Below are 17,746 nucleotides of genomic sequence, written 5' to 3'. Positions count from 1 at the left end.
CCCCACCTACTCCCAGCCTCTCAAGTCCCATCCACAGAGACCCAGAAAAAACAGATGCACAAAAATAATTTAGAAGTCCCCCACCCAAATACACACATACACACACCACCGTTCCATACAAATAAATAAATAAATAAATACTGCGAGTGGCAAAAAGTGTCTCAGAGAGTGGGGGTGGGAGGGAAGAAGTCATCACATAAATAAATAAATAGATAAATAAATAACATAAATAAAGGTTTGCTGGGCGCCCCAGGCAGGATGGTCCCCTAGGTTGTTTGAATGAAGGCATTCCGGCACTGGCCCCGTGAGCCGCGAGGCCCGAGTGCCTCTCACTGCTGTCCTGTGGAATAGGTTCCCTGGCCTCAGAGGCCTTTGTCTTCATGAAGGGAGACTGGAGTCCAGTCTGGATTCCTGGGCGGAGATGAGGGTTATTTACAGTTGCTGTACATGCCCTCCCAGGGCACCTGCCCGTTGTCCCAGGCACCTGCCAGCCGGCCTTCTGTGGTGACAGCATTGGCAGCGCTTATCGTAGGGGGCGGGGCCTAAAGCAGAGGTGGGGCCCGTGTTGGGGTGGGGCTTAGGCAGGGGCTGAGCCTAGGCCTGGTCCAGGAGTTTCAGGGAAAGACCATGTCCTCCTCCCCTTCCTCTGGTCCCGTCACTCCTCACTCCTGAGGACGGAACGACTTGTTAGGTGGTTGCATGGCAGTTTCTGGCCCCACAGCCTGATGTGATGGGAAGAATTAGGGAGCGCAGAGGCACTGCCTCCAAGAAAGAGAATTTCATTCCAAGTGTTTCCCTGGGGTGAGCGGGATAAAGACTGCCCGGTTCCTGCTTCCCCACAACCCCAGGACCCTAAACTGGGACTGACCTCTTCCTCCCTCAGTGCCCTGCCATGCTGCTGTTGCCACCACAAACTCGAAACTCACCCACCGGGCTCCGGAAAGCCAGTCAGCTGGTGAGGGGGATGCCCAGGAGTTTATTTTAAGGCTCTTCTCCCTCACCCCTTCTTCTCAGCACCTTCTGTGGATGAGGCAGCTGGTGGTATTTGTGTGTCAGGGATTAGCTTACCCTCACTGTGGAGCCCTGGGCAGGGCGGAGGTAGGGTGGGGGCAGAAATGAAGGTGGGGCTCCCCAAAGCTGACAAACCCCAGAACCCCGTGGGAGCCCACAACATGGAATATCCAAGTCCCTCTTTCCCAGACTCTCTGGATTTGGGTCTCCGCCCCCCCCCCCCCCAAACCTGAGCTTCTGTGTCCCAACCTGGCAAAATTCCTGAGAGGCAAGGGGGCTGGATTAAGGTGAAGGGTGGGTGGGTGGGTGGGTGCCTGGCTGCATTGGGTGGAATCCAGGGTGTGGCAGTCTGGGCAGTGGGGAAGGGGTGGGCAGGCGCCAACTGCAGGGGAAGGCCAGACTGGCTGGCGCTGGGGACTGGCAGTGGGCCATGGCACCAGGGGAATGTTCAGCAGATGGTCCCGTGGAATTAAGCTGGTGCCAGCTAGTGAGGCTGAGGCAAATTTGGGAAGTGGGGCTGGAGACCAAGCTGCCCCGACTGTTTCACTGTCCCCTTTCTCAGTGGTGTGCAGGGTCTCTGTGAACAGCCAAGAGACGTTTTGTGTAAGCCACCTGGTGGCCTTTCCATTGCTGGACCCTGCTGGGCTCCTTCCCCTGACCATGCTGAAATTTGGAAGCAGCAGACTGTCCCTTCCTTTTGCCTCTATACTCAGACCAAGGGGCCTCTAGGGGACCCATTCCTGTCTCCTAACGCCTGCTGCCAACTCAAATGTCTATGTCTCCTACTCGTCATGTATGTCCTCTCTTCTAGAACCCAAGAGTCTTTCAGCCTTTATTCTGGCCTGGTTAGGGAGGTGGAAAGGCCTGATCCCCTCTCTTGGGCCTGAACTACCCTTGTCCTCCTCTCTCACTTCTCCCCTGCATGGGGGTCCGTAAACATGCAGCTGTGCAATTGAATGAGGAGAGAAGGGGGTGGGGGACAGGTGGGGATAAATGACCCCTGGCCTTCGGTGTGCATCCTGTCAGCAGGGCTCAGTAGAACTGTCTCAACAGTTTCCTGGCCAGGACCTGACTTTTGAGCTGTGGACTCATTGCGCTTTACAAAACCTTAAGGTTTTTGTGTCAAAAGAGGGTGGTTTTATGTGCCCAGGCCTGAGCTAAGCCCCAGGATGGTGCTGGCAGAGACTTCTAGCAGCTCAGCATACAGGGTGGACCCTCTCCCCGGGACACCCTTTTTTTCCTTCCCAGGAGAGCAGGAAGGACAGGGTCTAGGAGCCTTCAATGTCTGTCACCAAGGAGAAGTCAGGGTGGGCATATAGTGGGGGAGGCTGGCAGACTGAAGGGGTCCCCATGGGCAGCTGGCTCAAGGGAGGGTCCTTGCTTAGCGCCTTGTGCTGGAGTAGCTGTCCACTGAGCTGTAGCTCCGACTCCGGCTCCGGCTCCGGCTCCGGCTCCGACTCCGGCTCCGGCTCCGGCTCCGGCTCCGGCTCCGGCTCCGACTCCGACTCGGACTCCGACTCCGGGAGCCAGAACTGCTGCTACTGCGGCTCCGGCTCCGACTCCGGCTCCGACTCCGACTCCGGCTCCGGGAGTAGCTGCGACTGGTGGAGCGGCTGCTGCTGCTACTGCTGTACCAGGAGGAGGCGCTGCTGAGGCTGCTGGACGAAGAGGGGCTGGGCCGGTAGTAGGGGATGGGGCGTTTCCGGGCGCTGTGGAGACCAGAGGAGGGCTGCATGAGGGCCAGACTCCTCCCAGATCAGCCCGAGAGCCTCACCCTCATCCCAAGGGAAAGCAGTATTTCTCCATTTCCCCAGCAGTCCTGAAAGCATCAACGGCGGAAGTCCCAGCTTAGCGCTAATATGTCTTGATAATTTCCCTTTCTAACAAGGCAAGCCTGGGGCTCAGAGCCTCCAGCTGACAGCAGAATCTACATCTAAGTTTTCATCATAGTTTTGTCTTGCTATTTTTACTTTTACTAAAAAAAAAAAAAAACCATTTCCTTGGAGTCAGCACCACCAGGGTTCCTTTATTTTTACTAGAACCTTCTATTTATGGTGAGAGAGGCTGATTTTCCATTTACTGTAGTCTATCACGTTCCCTTTTGAAATAAATGAATGTATCTATTTAAAGAAGAGTAAGTAAATAGTACTGTTAGGAAGCAGACAAGGCAAAGATGGTAAAGATGATGTTGGTGGCTGAAGTTTGGAAAAGACTGAATGGACTAATCAAGATGGATTATATGGGGCTGGCTAAGATAGCCATCTGGAAATGCTGGTCTCCTTACCTCAGCCTTGTCCTCCTGGTCGACCCCAAGTACACCTTTTGTCAAGGCAATGGGTGTAGGAGTGCCTACTGTGTACCTGGCTGAGGTAGGGTGATATTTGAGAACGGGATGCCATCACCCCAAGTCTTACTTGCTAGGGACCGTGTTCTTTATTCTTCTCCATGTCATCTCTAGGAAGGAGGTACTGGGCAGCCAGTATCCCTCTCTCTGGGAGTCACTGGACTGAGTGGCTAACCCTTGTATGGTCAGAAGGAAGAGTCTAGGAGACTACCCTCAAGAGCCAATTTTAGGGCAGTGTTGGTGATTCTCCCAGTTTTCAAGGCCTGAGAAATATGTTTCCACTCAGACCTCCAGCTTCTCTTCTAGGGCTTTTCTCTTCTGAGACTCTACTTGTTACGGGAAACCTTACGTACCTATGCTGGCCATGCGATTAGTAACAAAGAGCACACTGGTGTTCGGCAGTTAGGTTTACAAAGCCCTTCCGGTCTTTTTGCCCCCTACCATCTAATTCTCATCAGAGCCCTGGGAGTTTTCTCCTCCATCATCTGGTGGGTGAGAAAACTGAGGCTCCAGTGGGTGAAGAGACTTCCCTGGAGTTCCTTAGAAAGTAGCATGGTAGGGTGTGACTCCTAGTCCAGTGCTCTCCCTCTTACCAACCAGGCTCTCTCTAAGGCCCATCGGCACCTCTCCACATTTGCTTCAGGGTGTATTTATGTGTACAGGTCTATTTGAGCCTGACATCAAGAGTGTGTGGGTCTGAGGGTGGTCTGTCTCCACTGCCCTGGCCCTGTCTGCAGGTGAGGGCCCGCCCCATTGCTTTGGCCCCCATTCCTAGCCTAGCCGCACCCCTTCTTTGGCCCCCCTCAGACTCTGACCATACCTTCAGGCTGGCTCCGCCCCCCCCCCCCCATATCCAAGGTCCTTCATTTAATGTGGGGGCAAGGGGGAGATGACTCAGCTAGGACAGCCCTGCCCCTCCTGGCCTAACCTTGTTATCCTCCGGGCCTCCAGATGGCTGGGGGAGTCTCTCCGCCGCTTCCTCATGGGTGAGTAGGACCGACGTCTCCTCCGCGCTCGCTCCCGCTGCTGTGAGTCCTTCTCACTGTATTTGGGGTCCCGCTCCCTGAAGGGGTGCAGGGAGGGGGAAATTACTTGGAGCTGGAGCTGGCTAGCCTTCTCACTTCTGTCTGTACCTGCCACCTCCATCCCACCAGGGGCAGGGGGTGGAGTCTGTACAGGACCCCGGGAGGTTGGAAGGGAAGATGATAGGGCTGAAGGAAGAGTGGGTGAACACTGAGGGGTTGCTGGGGCAACACTGAGGGGTTGCAGGGGTGTCAGCCCTTTTGGGTGGGCACTAGAGGGGTGAGGGTGTGAATGTTACACGGATCCAAATACAAGGATGAGGGATCCTATTATGGATATGGGAAGAGCAAATGGGTTTGGGGATGTGAATTCTTGGCTATGGGTGAGTTGGGTGTTTGGGGTGGGGACATTAGGACACATGGATATATTGGGGGCCCCTTTGCCACTCCTGGAGCCCTGGTGGCGCAGTGATTAAAAGCTTGGCCTGCTAACCAAAAGGCTGACAGTTCAAATCCAGCAGCTGCTCCTTGGAAACCCTATGGGGCAGTTCTACTCTGTCCTACAGGGTTGCTGAGTCGGAATTGACTCCAGGGCAACAGTTTGTTTTTTTTGTTCTTTGTTTTGTCTCTCCTAATAAGACAAAAGGAACTGCAAGAATGCTAAGTCATCTCCCCATCCCCACCTGTGAGAGGAGGGTCAGGGAGGCAGATCCATGCAATGAAGTGGGACCTAGAGGCAGGACGAGGCGGTGCCCTCAGCCAAGGGTGGGATGGTACCTGTTGGGACTGTAGCGGGAGTAGCTAGGGCTGCGGCGGGATCTAGAGCTTCGGCTAGGCGGACTTCGCTTGCCTGACTTAGAGGAATAGCTAGGAGAGCGAGAGTAGGACCTGGGGAAGAGAAAACAGCCTCTGAGGTGCCTGCTGAGCGGCCGAGGGACACCCAGCTCTATTCAACTAACTGGTGCCTAGGCGGCAGGCTTTTTCTTCTTTGAAGCCAGAAGGAGAAACGGGGTCCCTTAGCAGGGAATGAAATCCCTTCCCCTTTATGTGGTTAATGTAGTGAAACCTGCAAGAGCTGGAACTTGAAGGGACTGCCTTGTTTTTCCAGGTCTCACAAATTTTCTGCCTTTGACAGGGTGCAGTCTTAAACCACTTTTCTATGGCTCGTTTTAGTGGAAAATATTTAAATTTTCTGTCTCTGACAGGTTTCCTCCTCCCACAGGTGCTGGCTTTCATGGGTTTTAGCATACATAGCAATATGGGCAACAGCTTCCCCTTATTCAGTGCTTACTATCCTGGCCATTTTCTAGCTGTGTGACCTTGGCAGGTGACTTAACTTGTCTGGGCCTCTGTTTTCTCATTTGTAAAATGGGAATAATAATAGTATTTACCTTACGGAGAAGGAGCCCTGGTGGCAACGATTCAGTGCCAAGCTGCTAACTGAAAGATTTGTGGTTGGAACCCACTCCGTGGCCCTGAGGGAGAAAAGACCTGGCGATCTGCTTTGGTAAAGATTACAGCCTAGAAAACCCTATGGGGCTGTTCTACTTTGTCACATGGGTCCTGCTATAAGCTGAAAATCTACTCGTGAGTACCTAACAACAACAACCCAACAGGGCTGTAAATTAAACAAGTAAATTAGGGTAAATCACATTGGCAAATAGCCGGGCATGGGTAATGTTAGCTATGATTATTACACATTTTATTATGTGCCAAGCACAAAACTAAATGCTTTGTGTGCATTATTTCATTTAATTGTCAACACAGCCCTTGGAGGGAGGTACGGTTATCAATCCCATTTTATAGATGAGGAAACAGAAGCACACAGAGGTGATACAATTTGCTCAACTGATAGGGGATTTGAACCTAGGTCTGTTTGGCTCCAGCAAATGCACTTGATACTATTATATTGTTGTATATCCAAAACACTAACCCCTATCCTACTTCCAGTGTTCTCCGCTCTCTGCTGATGCCTCTTCCTTTCAGAAAACTGTTGCCTTGGTTGCTCTACCAGCTTCCCAGGAGCATCTGCTCTTCTTTCTCATCCCCCTAAAGTCAAATAATCTTCATCTCATATATACTGATTCTGATTGACTGGTGCTGTCACCTGGCGAACAAGCTCAGACTAGCCTACTGGAGGACGAGAGATCACGTGGAACAGAGATGAATCTGCTAGGGTCATCCTATTCCAGCCAGCTCCAGTCAGCCCACAAGCTGACAAAACTATGTGAGTGAGTTCAGCAAGCTCAGAAGAACCACCCAGCTGAGCCCAGTCCTAACTGCTGATCCACAGAATTGTGAACTAAGTAAATAATTATTGTTTCAGGGTGCTAAGTTTTGGGGTAATTTTTTATACAGCAGAAGCTAATTGATACATATTAGCTCATCCCCATGTCAATAGCAACAATAGTAACTAGTATACATTATGTACCAAATACTGCTCTGAGTACTTTATACATATCTTAGTGTTCAAAACAATCCTTCAGTGTAAGTATTGTTACTGTTTTCATTTTGCAGAGGAGGAAACTGAGGCTCAGAGAGGTTAAATGACTTTCCCAAGGCTACCAGCTAGTCACGGGAAGAATGGATGTTCAAACTGAACTCTGTCTGACTCCTCTCCCCCATGAGTGAAAGGATCTCTCCAGTTACCTTAACTACCTCCTTGAGGAGGAAAGTGCTGCAGAGCAAAAGCCAAAATTGCACTCACCTTTTCCCAGAGGAGGTGGACTGGCTCCGAGTATACCTGGGGGAGGCCCTGGGGTTTGGGGAGCGGGAGGAGCGGGTGCTGGCATAGGAAGAGCTGCGGGAGCACTCTCTCATAGGGGAGCTCCGAGCTATGGATGGGACCAGATTGGACTTCTTCACCTCGGAGCATTCCAGACACGGCGACTGGAATCCTCTGTGAAGGGGAGAAGGTCTGTTAGCACTGGACCGGCTCGTAGCCTGGGAGCATCTTCAGCTAACACCGCCACACCTGTGCCTAGGCAGTGGTGCTCTCACAGAACCCTCTGCCCACCTTTTCTCATCCTGCTACTTCTAGAAGGATTTCCCAGGGTATATATGTTAAAGGGGTAGAGTTGAAAGATACCTTACGAATAGGCAGTCTAGTCCAGCGTTTCGCAAAGTGTGGGATGCAGCCACACATGGCTCTTAAGAATATTTTAGGAGGTCACTGGGGATGGGCATGACATTAAATAACATCAAGTTACATGGTGAGAAATGTATTCCCTTTCAAGCTTTTCTCAATCCTTCTCATTACATTGATAAGAAAGCCTTAGTTGGGTGCTACTGTTGTTGGGTGCTGTGGAGTCGATTTAGACTCATAGCAACCCCATGTGACAGAGTAGAACTGAGCAGACTACCAGGTCTTTCTCCCGTGGAGCTGCTGGGTGGGTTTGAACACTTAACGGTTGGGCCAACAGGGCTCCTTACACTTTGTAATCTCCCAAAGAAAGCGAGGGAATACACCCAAGAGCACAGGCTTCAGGCTCAGGGCCTTGGGCAGGCAACTGTAACTAGCTAGAGTTAAATACATTGTTTTAATATGTATCTTTACACATGTCTTCTATTTAGGACAAGTGATACTATTTTTTATATTTAAGATAGTGATATGAGTTTCCTTTAAATTCGTTTATCTAAAAAGAGAGTTTATTAAATAGGATTACCAGTATCCTGACGGTGACATGTAATTGTTTTAAGTTTGGGAGATTCTGGTGTAGCCCATTTTGCGGATGGGGGAATTGAAACCCAGAGATGGATGAAGGCTTGTTCAAAATCACCCAAAGGGCAGGGGCCTATCTTCTGTGTTCCCACCCTATTTAGGGTCATGCAGGGCACCTCTTGGATTCCCAGTAAGGGCACGTTCATTTGGATTGAGCCAAGGGTCAAGTTCAAATCATATTAATATGTTTTTCAAGGACTTTTATGACCACGCCCCTGCTCACCCATTCAGCCTCAGCTCTTACCACTTTCCTGTATTGAGTCCAGCCATACTAGACTGCTTGTTCCTCCTGCAATCCCTCTGTTCTCTCCCTTGTCTCCTAGCCTTAGAACATGCTGTTCCCAGTGCCTGGAATGGACTTCCCTCCCCTCATCACCTGATAACTCCTACTCATGGTTCAGGCTTTAGTTTGGCCTCATCTTTCCTAGAAGCCTTCTTTGATACCTCTCCAAGTCGGGGTGGCATGACTTCTGATGTATCACCTCAGCCCCTGGCCCCTATGCTCCCCCCACCCCTTTACACCTCACTTGGTCTTATAATTGTTAGTTGTCTCTTCCTCCACCAGACAGTGAGCTGCTCTGTGATGGGACTCAGGTATCCCCAACACTGTACGTCAGGACCTAGGACAGGGCCTGATAAAGGAAGCTGACTGCCATGTCTTCCAGTGGAACAGCTGGTGGGTTTGAACCACCAACCTTTCAGTTAGCAACAGAGTGCTTAGCCACTACGCCATCAGGGCTCCTTGTGTAGATCCTAGGACCACAATAAATAGCTGTAGAATAAATCCTTTGAACCTCTTCACTGTCCTGGGCACTTGACAAGCATCATCTCATTGAATCCCTCCAACAACCTCATGAAGCCAGTGCTATTATTATCCCCACTTTACTGAGACCACTCAGAAGGTTAGCTACTTGCTCAAGGCCTCTCAGATTCCCAAATCTGATGTTTCCATCTCCAAAACCTGTGTCCCCGCCACCACACCACCTCCTCCACCTTCAGACTCTGCTTCCCTTGATTTAGAGTCGATGTCTCTTCCACTCAGCCCATATTTATTGAGCCCTCTGCTCATAGCTGGCATGACATAAATAGCTGTGGATTTAATGATCACTTATATTTCAAAGTGAGAGGCTAGGTCTAAATTACTTAATTTGGCTGTCCACACAGATGAAATTAGGCAGGTAATGCTACATGTCCCTCGGGCTTTAGCTCTGATTCTGGAGACAGACCTGCATTTGAATCCTGGTGCTGCCACTTATTAAATGAATTTCTTAACCACTCTGAGCCTCGGTTTTCCCACCAGTCAAACAAGGTTACAATACTACCTATCCCATAAAGATTTTATGAGGAATTACGGGAGATTATGCATAGAAAGGAAACCCTGGTGGGATAGTGGTTAAGAGCTATGGCTGCTAACCAAAAGGTCGGCGGTTCAAATCCACCAGGTGCTCCTTGGAAACCCTATGGAGCAGTTCTGCTCTGTCCTGTAGGGTCACTATGGGTCAGAATCGACTCAACAGCAACAGATTTGGGGTTTTTTTTTTTTTTTTTTTTGGTTATACATAGAAATCACTTGACACAGTACCCACCATGTAGCTAGGGCTCCATTATTATTATTGAGGGCAGTGGTGGTTCAGTGGTAGAATTCTTGCCTTCCATGTGTGAGACCTGGGTTCAATTCCTGGCCAGAGCACCTCTTGCTCAGCCATCAATCAGCTGTCATGGAGGCTTACGGGTTGTTATGATGCTGAACAGGTTTCAACACAGCTTCCAGACTAAGAGACTAGGAAGAAAGGCCTGGCGATCTACTTGTGAAAATCAGCCAGTGAAAACCCTGTGGATCACAGCAGTCCAATCTGCAACCAACCATGGGGATGGTGCAGGACTGGGCAGGGTTTTGTTGTACATGGGGTTGCCATGAGTCATGCATGGGACTGACTTGACAGCAGCTAACAACAATTTTTATTAATGTTGTTATTGTTATTGCTATGCTCAGTGTTTCCTGCATAATGGCACTACGGTATATCAATAGACACGTGTCTTCCCTCTGCCCCCTCCCTCATCTCGGAATATCATTGTCTGGTCTTAGCGACAGTGACATTTGCACTGACCCAGCCTGGCTCCTAGTCAAGCTAGGCTGTGAATGGAGGCTAGGGATGTGCTGGAGCAGACAAACCAGAGGCCAGGTCTGCGTGTGGGTGCCAGGCTGCCAGCCCAGGACTCAAGTGGACTATGTCCTGGGGACAAAGGGTGGCTTGTCCTTGAGAAAACTGTTCACTGCTTCAGTGCCATGGCTTTGACCATCTTTCTGAAGTCCTGGCCACTTTGAATAAAGGCAGACCCCTGCCCCAAGAAGGAGACCCCACTGCAAGAATGGCAGATTTTACCAACAAGCCTCCACCCACCCATCCTGCATGTTCGCATTTGGCCATTTTTCTAGCTCCAGTCCCAAGCCCAGTGGCTGGCACGTAGAAGGTGCCTGAAAACAAGAGGAGGGTGAACTAGCTGAAAGAATGGTACAGAGCAAGTGATCGGTCGATTTTAGTGGCTATTATTGTGATTACTCTCAGTGATTAGCATTTTGCTGCGATTTTCTTGAGTGTCAGAATAAGGGGTGAGGAGGTGGTGGAATTATAGCTGGCTTGTGGGGAAGTAGATGGAAGGAATTTCTGCAGGAAAACTGCTATCTGGTCAGTGTGTACAGATAGGCAAAAAAGTTGGGAAGTTTCAGTGTTTTGAGAGCGTGATCTCTCTTACCTATTTGTCCTCTGGTTTTTTTTTTTAGTATATGCTTTTTTTTATATATGCTTAAATGACCGTGACTTAAAATGAGTTTAACGGCAAACTTTCTCCTGTGATTATTGGGGAAATTGACATCTGTTTTTGCTGCCTTCCTCCATTCCTTTTCCTGATAGCACAAATTCAGGTTTTTCCTTCAGAGAACCAGCCCTCCCCTAATTTTATTTAAGTAGGAAGACCCTACTCCTTAGAGCCAAAGGTAGCATGGGGCACACACTGACTAATGAGAGCACAGCATCCCCCAGGCCAGAGGGTTTGTTCCAGGGGCGGGCAAATGACCCAACCTGGGCCAAGGAGAGCCAGCGAGCGCCTGCTCTGGTATTTTTCTGAAATCATTGGAAAAGAGGCTTGCTAAACTGTCAGAACGTAAGCTGGTTGACATATTTGTCAAGGCTTAGGGATGGTCTACTTGAATATGGCTCCAAGAGAAAGGGAAGCAGAATTAAGAGATTGAATGGGAGAGACAGATTCCTAATGACATATATTGAGCCCCCTGGATACAGCTGTGCCTGAAGGTGGACTGAGTTGGAGTTAGGTTTTCTCTCTGTTGCAAATAAAAGTCCTGAGGAGCTGGGGTGAGAGACTGAGATGGTAGAGCTCAAGTGGGACCCCTCCCCTCTCCGAGGTGCACTGACCTTGACTCTCTGCCCCTGCTGGTGGGGGAGAGATTCTCCAAAGGTGCCCCCTTGTTCTGGGGGGAGGAGGTGGTGAAGGAGTTCCCTGAATCAGAGGTGTTGCCAGTGTGGAGCTCCCGGCTTTTGCTCAGGCCCCCACTGGGGCTCCCCTTCTCCTGACCCCGCGACCTGGCCGAGCTGGTTTGCGTGGAGGGTGGTGAGGCGGTGTCATTGCCTGAGTCATACTCCTGGGAGCGTCCTCGGGAGGTGGGGAGCGGGCTGGCTGTTTTGGTAAAGAGGTCAGCAGCAGACCCCGACCGAGTGATCTGAAAGCAAAAAGACCCGTTGGGCACTGCTGAGCCTGGGGCCTGTGGGCTGTGTCTAAATAACCAAGAAATGTTTAGCGTCATGATGCACTGTAACGAAAGGAAAGAGAGAGAGGAGAAGAAGAAGAGACGCCAAAAAACAAAAACACAAATTCCTGAAAGAATACCACAGAAAGGAGATATTTGTTTACCCCCTGCTAGGATAACTGGAAGATTTAGTATCATGCAGATAAAAAAGCATGCGATCCAGATTAAACAAAAGAGAAATTATATGGAATTTAATTCCTAATGAATTAACTCAAAGAAAGAAAACTCAATAGAAAGGGGGGGGTGTAAACACCCTTAACTCAACCTAAAAAAAAAAAAAAATAGTAATAAAAATAAAGGAAGGGAAAGGGGAAAAAGAAACAGGGCTCTGGGCCTGAAAAAATACGTCTTGGAAATAAAAAAAAAGGAGATAAAGCCAAAAATTTAAGCGTCAACCAAATCCTCAATGAATTTGACTCTTTTTATTTTTTGGTAAAGAAAAAGTTGCCTGAATAGAACCCTAAACAAATATCACATGGGGAAAAGAAATGAAATAAAGATGAGAGTTTTTGGTTTCTTAAAATATTCAAGGTCGCAAACTGACATTTTTAGCAATTTTCAACTAAAGGGGGAAAGAAAGGGAGGACAAAAAAAAAATGGAAGTCAAATAGTCTGACTGAAAACAAACAAAAAAAAGATCTCTACGGATATTTGTGTGTGTCCTTTTCCCCCTGGAGAAGGCTCTCAAGTGGCTGCTAATAAATTCTCTCATGTCTTTGCGGATTATATCCACTTACCAAGCAAGAACTCCTCCTTTAGTAGGTAGGTAAGGTGTAAGAGAAAGGGAAGAGCGGGCAACGTGAGTCCATTGTTAGAGTCTCAAATGACAAGAAAAAACACACACCTTTCTGCACATCCTCACACTTGGCCCTGAACTTTGAGCTTTGATTATTATGCTCTTGACAGGTGGGGCATCAATTCAAAGTCTGGTTTTCTCGTTGGGTGACCTCAAGCCATCCATGCTAACCTAGTCCCTCAATGCCCAAGTTGCATCAGGAAACCCTTGCTGAATTGCAAATGGCGGCCAAAGTTTGCATCTACCTAGGCGCTAATGTTGAGAGGATGCAGGAAGTGCTTGTAACACAGGGCTTTGGAAAGGGTTTGGAGATTTGGCTTTGGAGTGTGGAGAATGAGGAGGGGCCCTCAGAATTCCGTTTGGGAATGGTCTAGGGGAGATGAAGGCGTGAAGGCGGTGAGGGAGAGCCAGCACTTTGGAAGGCAGTGGCATGTTTAGAAGCACAATGGATGGGTTTCTTTAAACGTTCAGACCAGTATCACTGCTGGGATGACACAGTGGTTTCAGTCATAACTTTCCCTGTGGGGTGAGAAATCTCTGGGGCCAAGAGGGCATTCCCATCTGGAAACTTCTTCCCCCCAGGCCGCTATCTGAATACATGAGATCCCAGAATACTCTGTTTAAGTGTCCCCTCATCCCCTTCTAGGGTTTCTATTGGTGTCTTTCATAGATCTGTTCTCCCAAGGGTGGGCCATACCTCAAGTGGGCACACTCCTAGTTTGACGGTAGCTATTTGAACCGAATGTGGATATTCAGGCTGAGGTGTCTACATGCATGTTGTGAGGCCCATCATGGTGTTGGATGGTGCCAGAAGTGGGAAGAGAAAGGGAGGGGCGGAGGCCTAGGGACAGGCTTTCCCATACCACCACGTTCAGACCTGGCACTCTGACGGGTCTAAGATTCTAAATTCAAAACTGACTTTCCAAATCATTATGAAGGTATGTTTGTCAAGACAGGAGGACATACTTTATTTAAGTTTATTGACTTGATTTACAGATACTTAGACCTATAGTATGTGGGTCTTAGGCCCCACAAATGTTCGGGCAAGCTTCACCAGCAAGAGCCTCTTTTTTACTCACTTTACTCCAGGTACCTTGGGCATAAAGGAGTGGGACTTTAGGCTTTCTTAGGGAACCATTTCTGCCTTCTCAGCCATTGGTCATGAGGGTGAGACACAAAGACACCAGAACTGCGAGAATAATGGCTATAATTCTAGCAGCTCAGGAGTTCAGCATCTGGAGCTGGGGAGGCAGGACTTCCTTTGTAGATTCTCCTAGGAGGCTTTGCACGCAGGCAAAGTGATGGTCCAATTTTACCAAGTTCTACCCAGCACACCTGTCATTTACCTGCTTGGTGATCTAGCTAGCTTTGCTTTGAGAGAAGGGACCTCAAAATAAGGTTGCCCAGGTGGAAAGTTCTAGAGTGAGACTTATTTAAAAATAATGTCAAGGTCCTGTTCCCATTCACCTGCTACTTGTCTCCGCTTCACAGTATGGTAACAAATGTATTTCTAGAACCTCTGTCACAAATGAGGAAACACAGTGTCATGCACCCAGATCCTGGAACCTGAGCTCTCAGGCTGGGGCTTGGTCCAGGGGTGGCTCCTGGAATCTGCCCCAGATAGGTGAATGTTTGCTGGCCAGCATATATCACAAGCGAAACTCAGGAAAGACTGCCTTGGAGGGAACCAGGCTGGAAGATAACTCAAGTGAGAAAGGGGCCAGTGGGGCCAGTCACTGGCTTCTGGAAGGGGCAGGTTTCTCACTGGGGACATCCAGGCTGGGCCTCTCTCTCCCCAGATACTTCTTCTCAGCCTTAATTCTTAACTTGAAAGTATCTCCCTGCTATATCATGGATCCCCATGGGTAGGATTTCTGGAGAGTGAAGGGACAGTGTATGGAGAAGGGGGCCTTGCCTTGTTCATCTTCTTAACCTCATACCTGAGCTCACAGGGGCACTTACAGAGTGTCTCCACCTGACTGTGATCATAATCCATAGGTAACTTGTCCGGTTGGAACTCAGAACTCTACAGAGCGTCATGCTTTTCCGTCATCACCGGGAAACAGAGATGAAGGTACTGCTCAGATGTTCTCATTGTGTTGACCCTGCTGCCAGAAAACACCAATCTTTGCTGCTTGTTTAAAACTCCCATTTCTTTGGATGAATCTCAAGTCTTTAATGTGGATTACGTTGCCCTTTATAACCCAGTCCTGTCTACTTCACAAACCTCATCTCGTCCTTATAACCCCTGCCTTGCCCCTAAAATGTAAGCAGGTGGCTTAAGAGTTTTTTTAGTTCTACCACCACGTCTTCCTTTCCCACTCCGAGGCTACTACACATGCTGTTCCCTCTGCCGAGAATACTCTTCCCCACTTTGCATGGCTGAATTAATTCATCTTTCATGTCTCCTCCTCTAGGAAGCCTTCTCTGATTTCCCAGACCACAGTAGCACAACACTCAGTACTTCATTCATCCATGCAACCTTCTGCTCACTCAAAAATGAGTGCCTTCTGTGTCACTCAGTGGGGTCATTGCTTATTTTAGTGCCTGCCTCTCCATCCGGGTGGGGGGCTTGTTGAGGGCAGGGGCCACAGCTGGTTCTATGTGGTACCCAAGGATCCACCAGTGTCTGGCACAAAGTATGTGTCAGCAAATCTTGCCAAATGAGCAGAGCTGCTCCATGGTCCCTTGGAAGCCTCTTTGTGTCCGTCCTAACTTAATTCGTTGGTATAGATGGCTGGTGAGCATACCCTGGTGGGGTGTGCCTTGAAGATTTGATAGATATTTCAGGAAGGACTGGCACCATCATACTCAAAATAGTTCAAAGAACTAGGTGGATCCCTGGCTAAAGGTAGGGTTCTAAATCTCAGCCCAGGGCTAGGTGTGTGGTGAGCTAGAGAGAACTTCTAGAATTAAGTTGCAGGTCAAGGTCTATGGCCAAAACCAAAAACCAAACCCATTACTGTCAAGTCGATTCCAATTCATAGTGACCCCAAAGAACAGAGTAGAACTGCCCAATAGGGTTTCTGTCTTAGTTATCTAGTGCTGCTGTAACAGAAATACCATAAGGAGATGGCTTTAAGAAAAATTTATTCTCTCACAGTTTAGAAGGCTAGAAGTCCAAATTCAGGACACTAGCCCCAGGGGAAAGCTTTCTCTCTCTCTTCACTCTTGGGAAAGGTCCTTGTCATCAGTCTTCCCCTGGCCTAGGAGCTTCTCAGAGCAGGAACCCTAGGTACAAAGGATGCGCTCTGCTCCTGGCTCTTCTTGCTTGGTGGTAATGAGGTCCCTCTGTCTCTCTACTCACTTCTCTCTTTTATATGTCAAAAGAGACTGACTCAAGATACAGCCTAATCCTGTAGATTGTCTCCTACCTCATTAACATAACTGCCTCTAATCCTGCCTCAGTAACATCATAGAGGCTAGAATTTACAACGCGTAGGATAATCATAAAGAGAAAAGAGATCACAAAATGGTGGACGGCCACACGATACTGGGAATCATGGCCTAGCCAAATTGACATGCATTTTTAAGGGACACAATTCAATCTATAACAGCTTCCATGGCTGAAATCTTTATAGAAGCAGACTGCCACATCTTTCTCTCTCAGAGTGCCGGTGGGTTCAAAGCACCGACCTTTCAGTTAGCAGCCCAGGGCTTAACCACTGTGCCACCAGGGCTCCCGAGGTAGAGGAAAGGAGTACCCTTCCTCTTGACACTCTCTCAGACCCAGAACCTGAAAGAAAGCACACAGGGGCTCTGTGTACAGATTCTCAACAGCGTCAGCTCCAGCTTAGGGTAAGAAGTTCCCAACCTGAAAAGCCTTCCAGATAGGACAAGCTGTGCTGGGTCCCCGCCCCCCCCCCCACTTCCTTTTCCACCCTCTGTTATCCTGTTAAAAGGTTAAATGATGGACTGGCTCTGGCCATTTACATGCAACAAAGCTGCTAGTCCATACAATGCCTTTGTTGAGATTATGAAAAGTTTCTCTTTCTGGATCAAGTATTAGAAAAGGGCGCTCCCTCTGGTCAGACAGGTTAGAAAGCAGATATACCTCTCTGGGCTGAAGCAGTCCCACTTCAATATTCACAGCTAGGTGATTTCGGGAGGGGTAAAAAAAAGTTGCCATTGAGTTGACTCTGACTCTGGGCGACTTCGTGTGTGTCAGGGTAGACCCGTGCTCTGTGGAAACAGATTTTTTGGAAGTAGATTGCTAGGCATTTCTTCTGAGGCACCTCTGTGTGGACTTGAATGTCCAATCTTTCTGCTAGTAGCCAAGCACATTAATTGTTGGCATCAGCCAGGGGCTGTGAATGAAGGATGTGGGTGGGGTTTAACCCCCCACTTACCCTCTCAGCCAATCACGCTTGTACAGGGGGCACAGCCAGCATGACGTCACATCCCTAGCAGGCACTGAAAGTACAAATCTTCTCACTGTCTTGGACCTGCTTTGAGGATTTTTTCTGGGGGGAAAGTAGGGCTGGGTAGCTGTAACCTAAAGACATTCATTCCTGTGTCTTTCTTCTGAACTCGATTTGGTGTTGTCTTTACAAAACGTGCTCAATTTATACTTCCCGGCGGTAGAAGCTTCTCATTAAACTCATCGTTAGAAATGTCTAGACAGTCTCATGGCGTCCTACCCCCGGATTCCACCTTCTCTAAAACTCACCATTCACCCCACACAAAGAGGAGGGAGGACACAATTGAGGGGAGCCCCAGGCAGGATGAGAGTGATGGCCATGAAAATGCAAAGGAGACCTTCAAGCCATGGACATTAGGACAGGCAGACAATGGAGGCCACCCAATGCTCTTGCCTCTGCCCTCTGTCTCTGGGTGTCTCCCTCCTAGTCAGACACTGACCCTGGCACTCAAGATGCAAATGGTTGCCCAATTGACACAGATAAGACAGGATGGCCCCCTTGCTCTTCTCTGTCACATTTAGATAACAGGTTTCTCAGAATTCACCTTTGAAAAGCTCTTCTTCATCCCCTGGGAACTTCTCTTCTGTGCATGTAACTGCTCTCTGCTC

General features: G+C 48.9%; 1 protein-coding gene across 1 annotated transcript in view; it reads right to left on the bottom strand.

The window, feature by feature from the left end:
* Positions 1–2,221: 2,221 nt before the first annotated feature.
* The window catches only part of SRRM4 (serine/arginine repetitive matrix 4), a 194,814-nt gene continuing 179,289 nt past the window's right edge, over positions 2,222–17,746 (bottom strand). Inside the window, exons 9-13 of the mRNA XM_049865443.1 lie at positions 11,530–11,834; positions 7,085–7,276; positions 5,155–5,265; positions 4,284–4,418; positions 2,222–2,720 (exon numbers count right to left, since the gene is read on the bottom strand). Coding sequence (XP_049721400.1) covers positions 2,393–2,720; positions 4,284–4,418; positions 5,155–5,265; positions 7,085–7,276; positions 11,530–11,834 — 1,071 coding nt within the window. The 3' untranslated portion in view covers positions 2,222–2,392. The remainder of the gene's footprint in view (positions 2,721–4,283; positions 4,419–5,154; positions 5,266–7,084; positions 7,277–11,529; positions 11,835–17,746) is intronic.

This window comes from Elephas maximus, chromosome 22, assembly GCF_024166365.1.
Source record: "Elephas maximus indicus isolate mEleMax1 chromosome 22, mEleMax1 primary haplotype, whole genome shotgun sequence".
In the NCBI taxonomy this organism is placed as follows: Eukaryota; Metazoa; Chordata; class Mammalia; order Proboscidea; family Elephantidae; genus Elephas; species Elephas maximus.
This window is presented reverse-complemented; position numbering and strand designations above follow the sequence as displayed.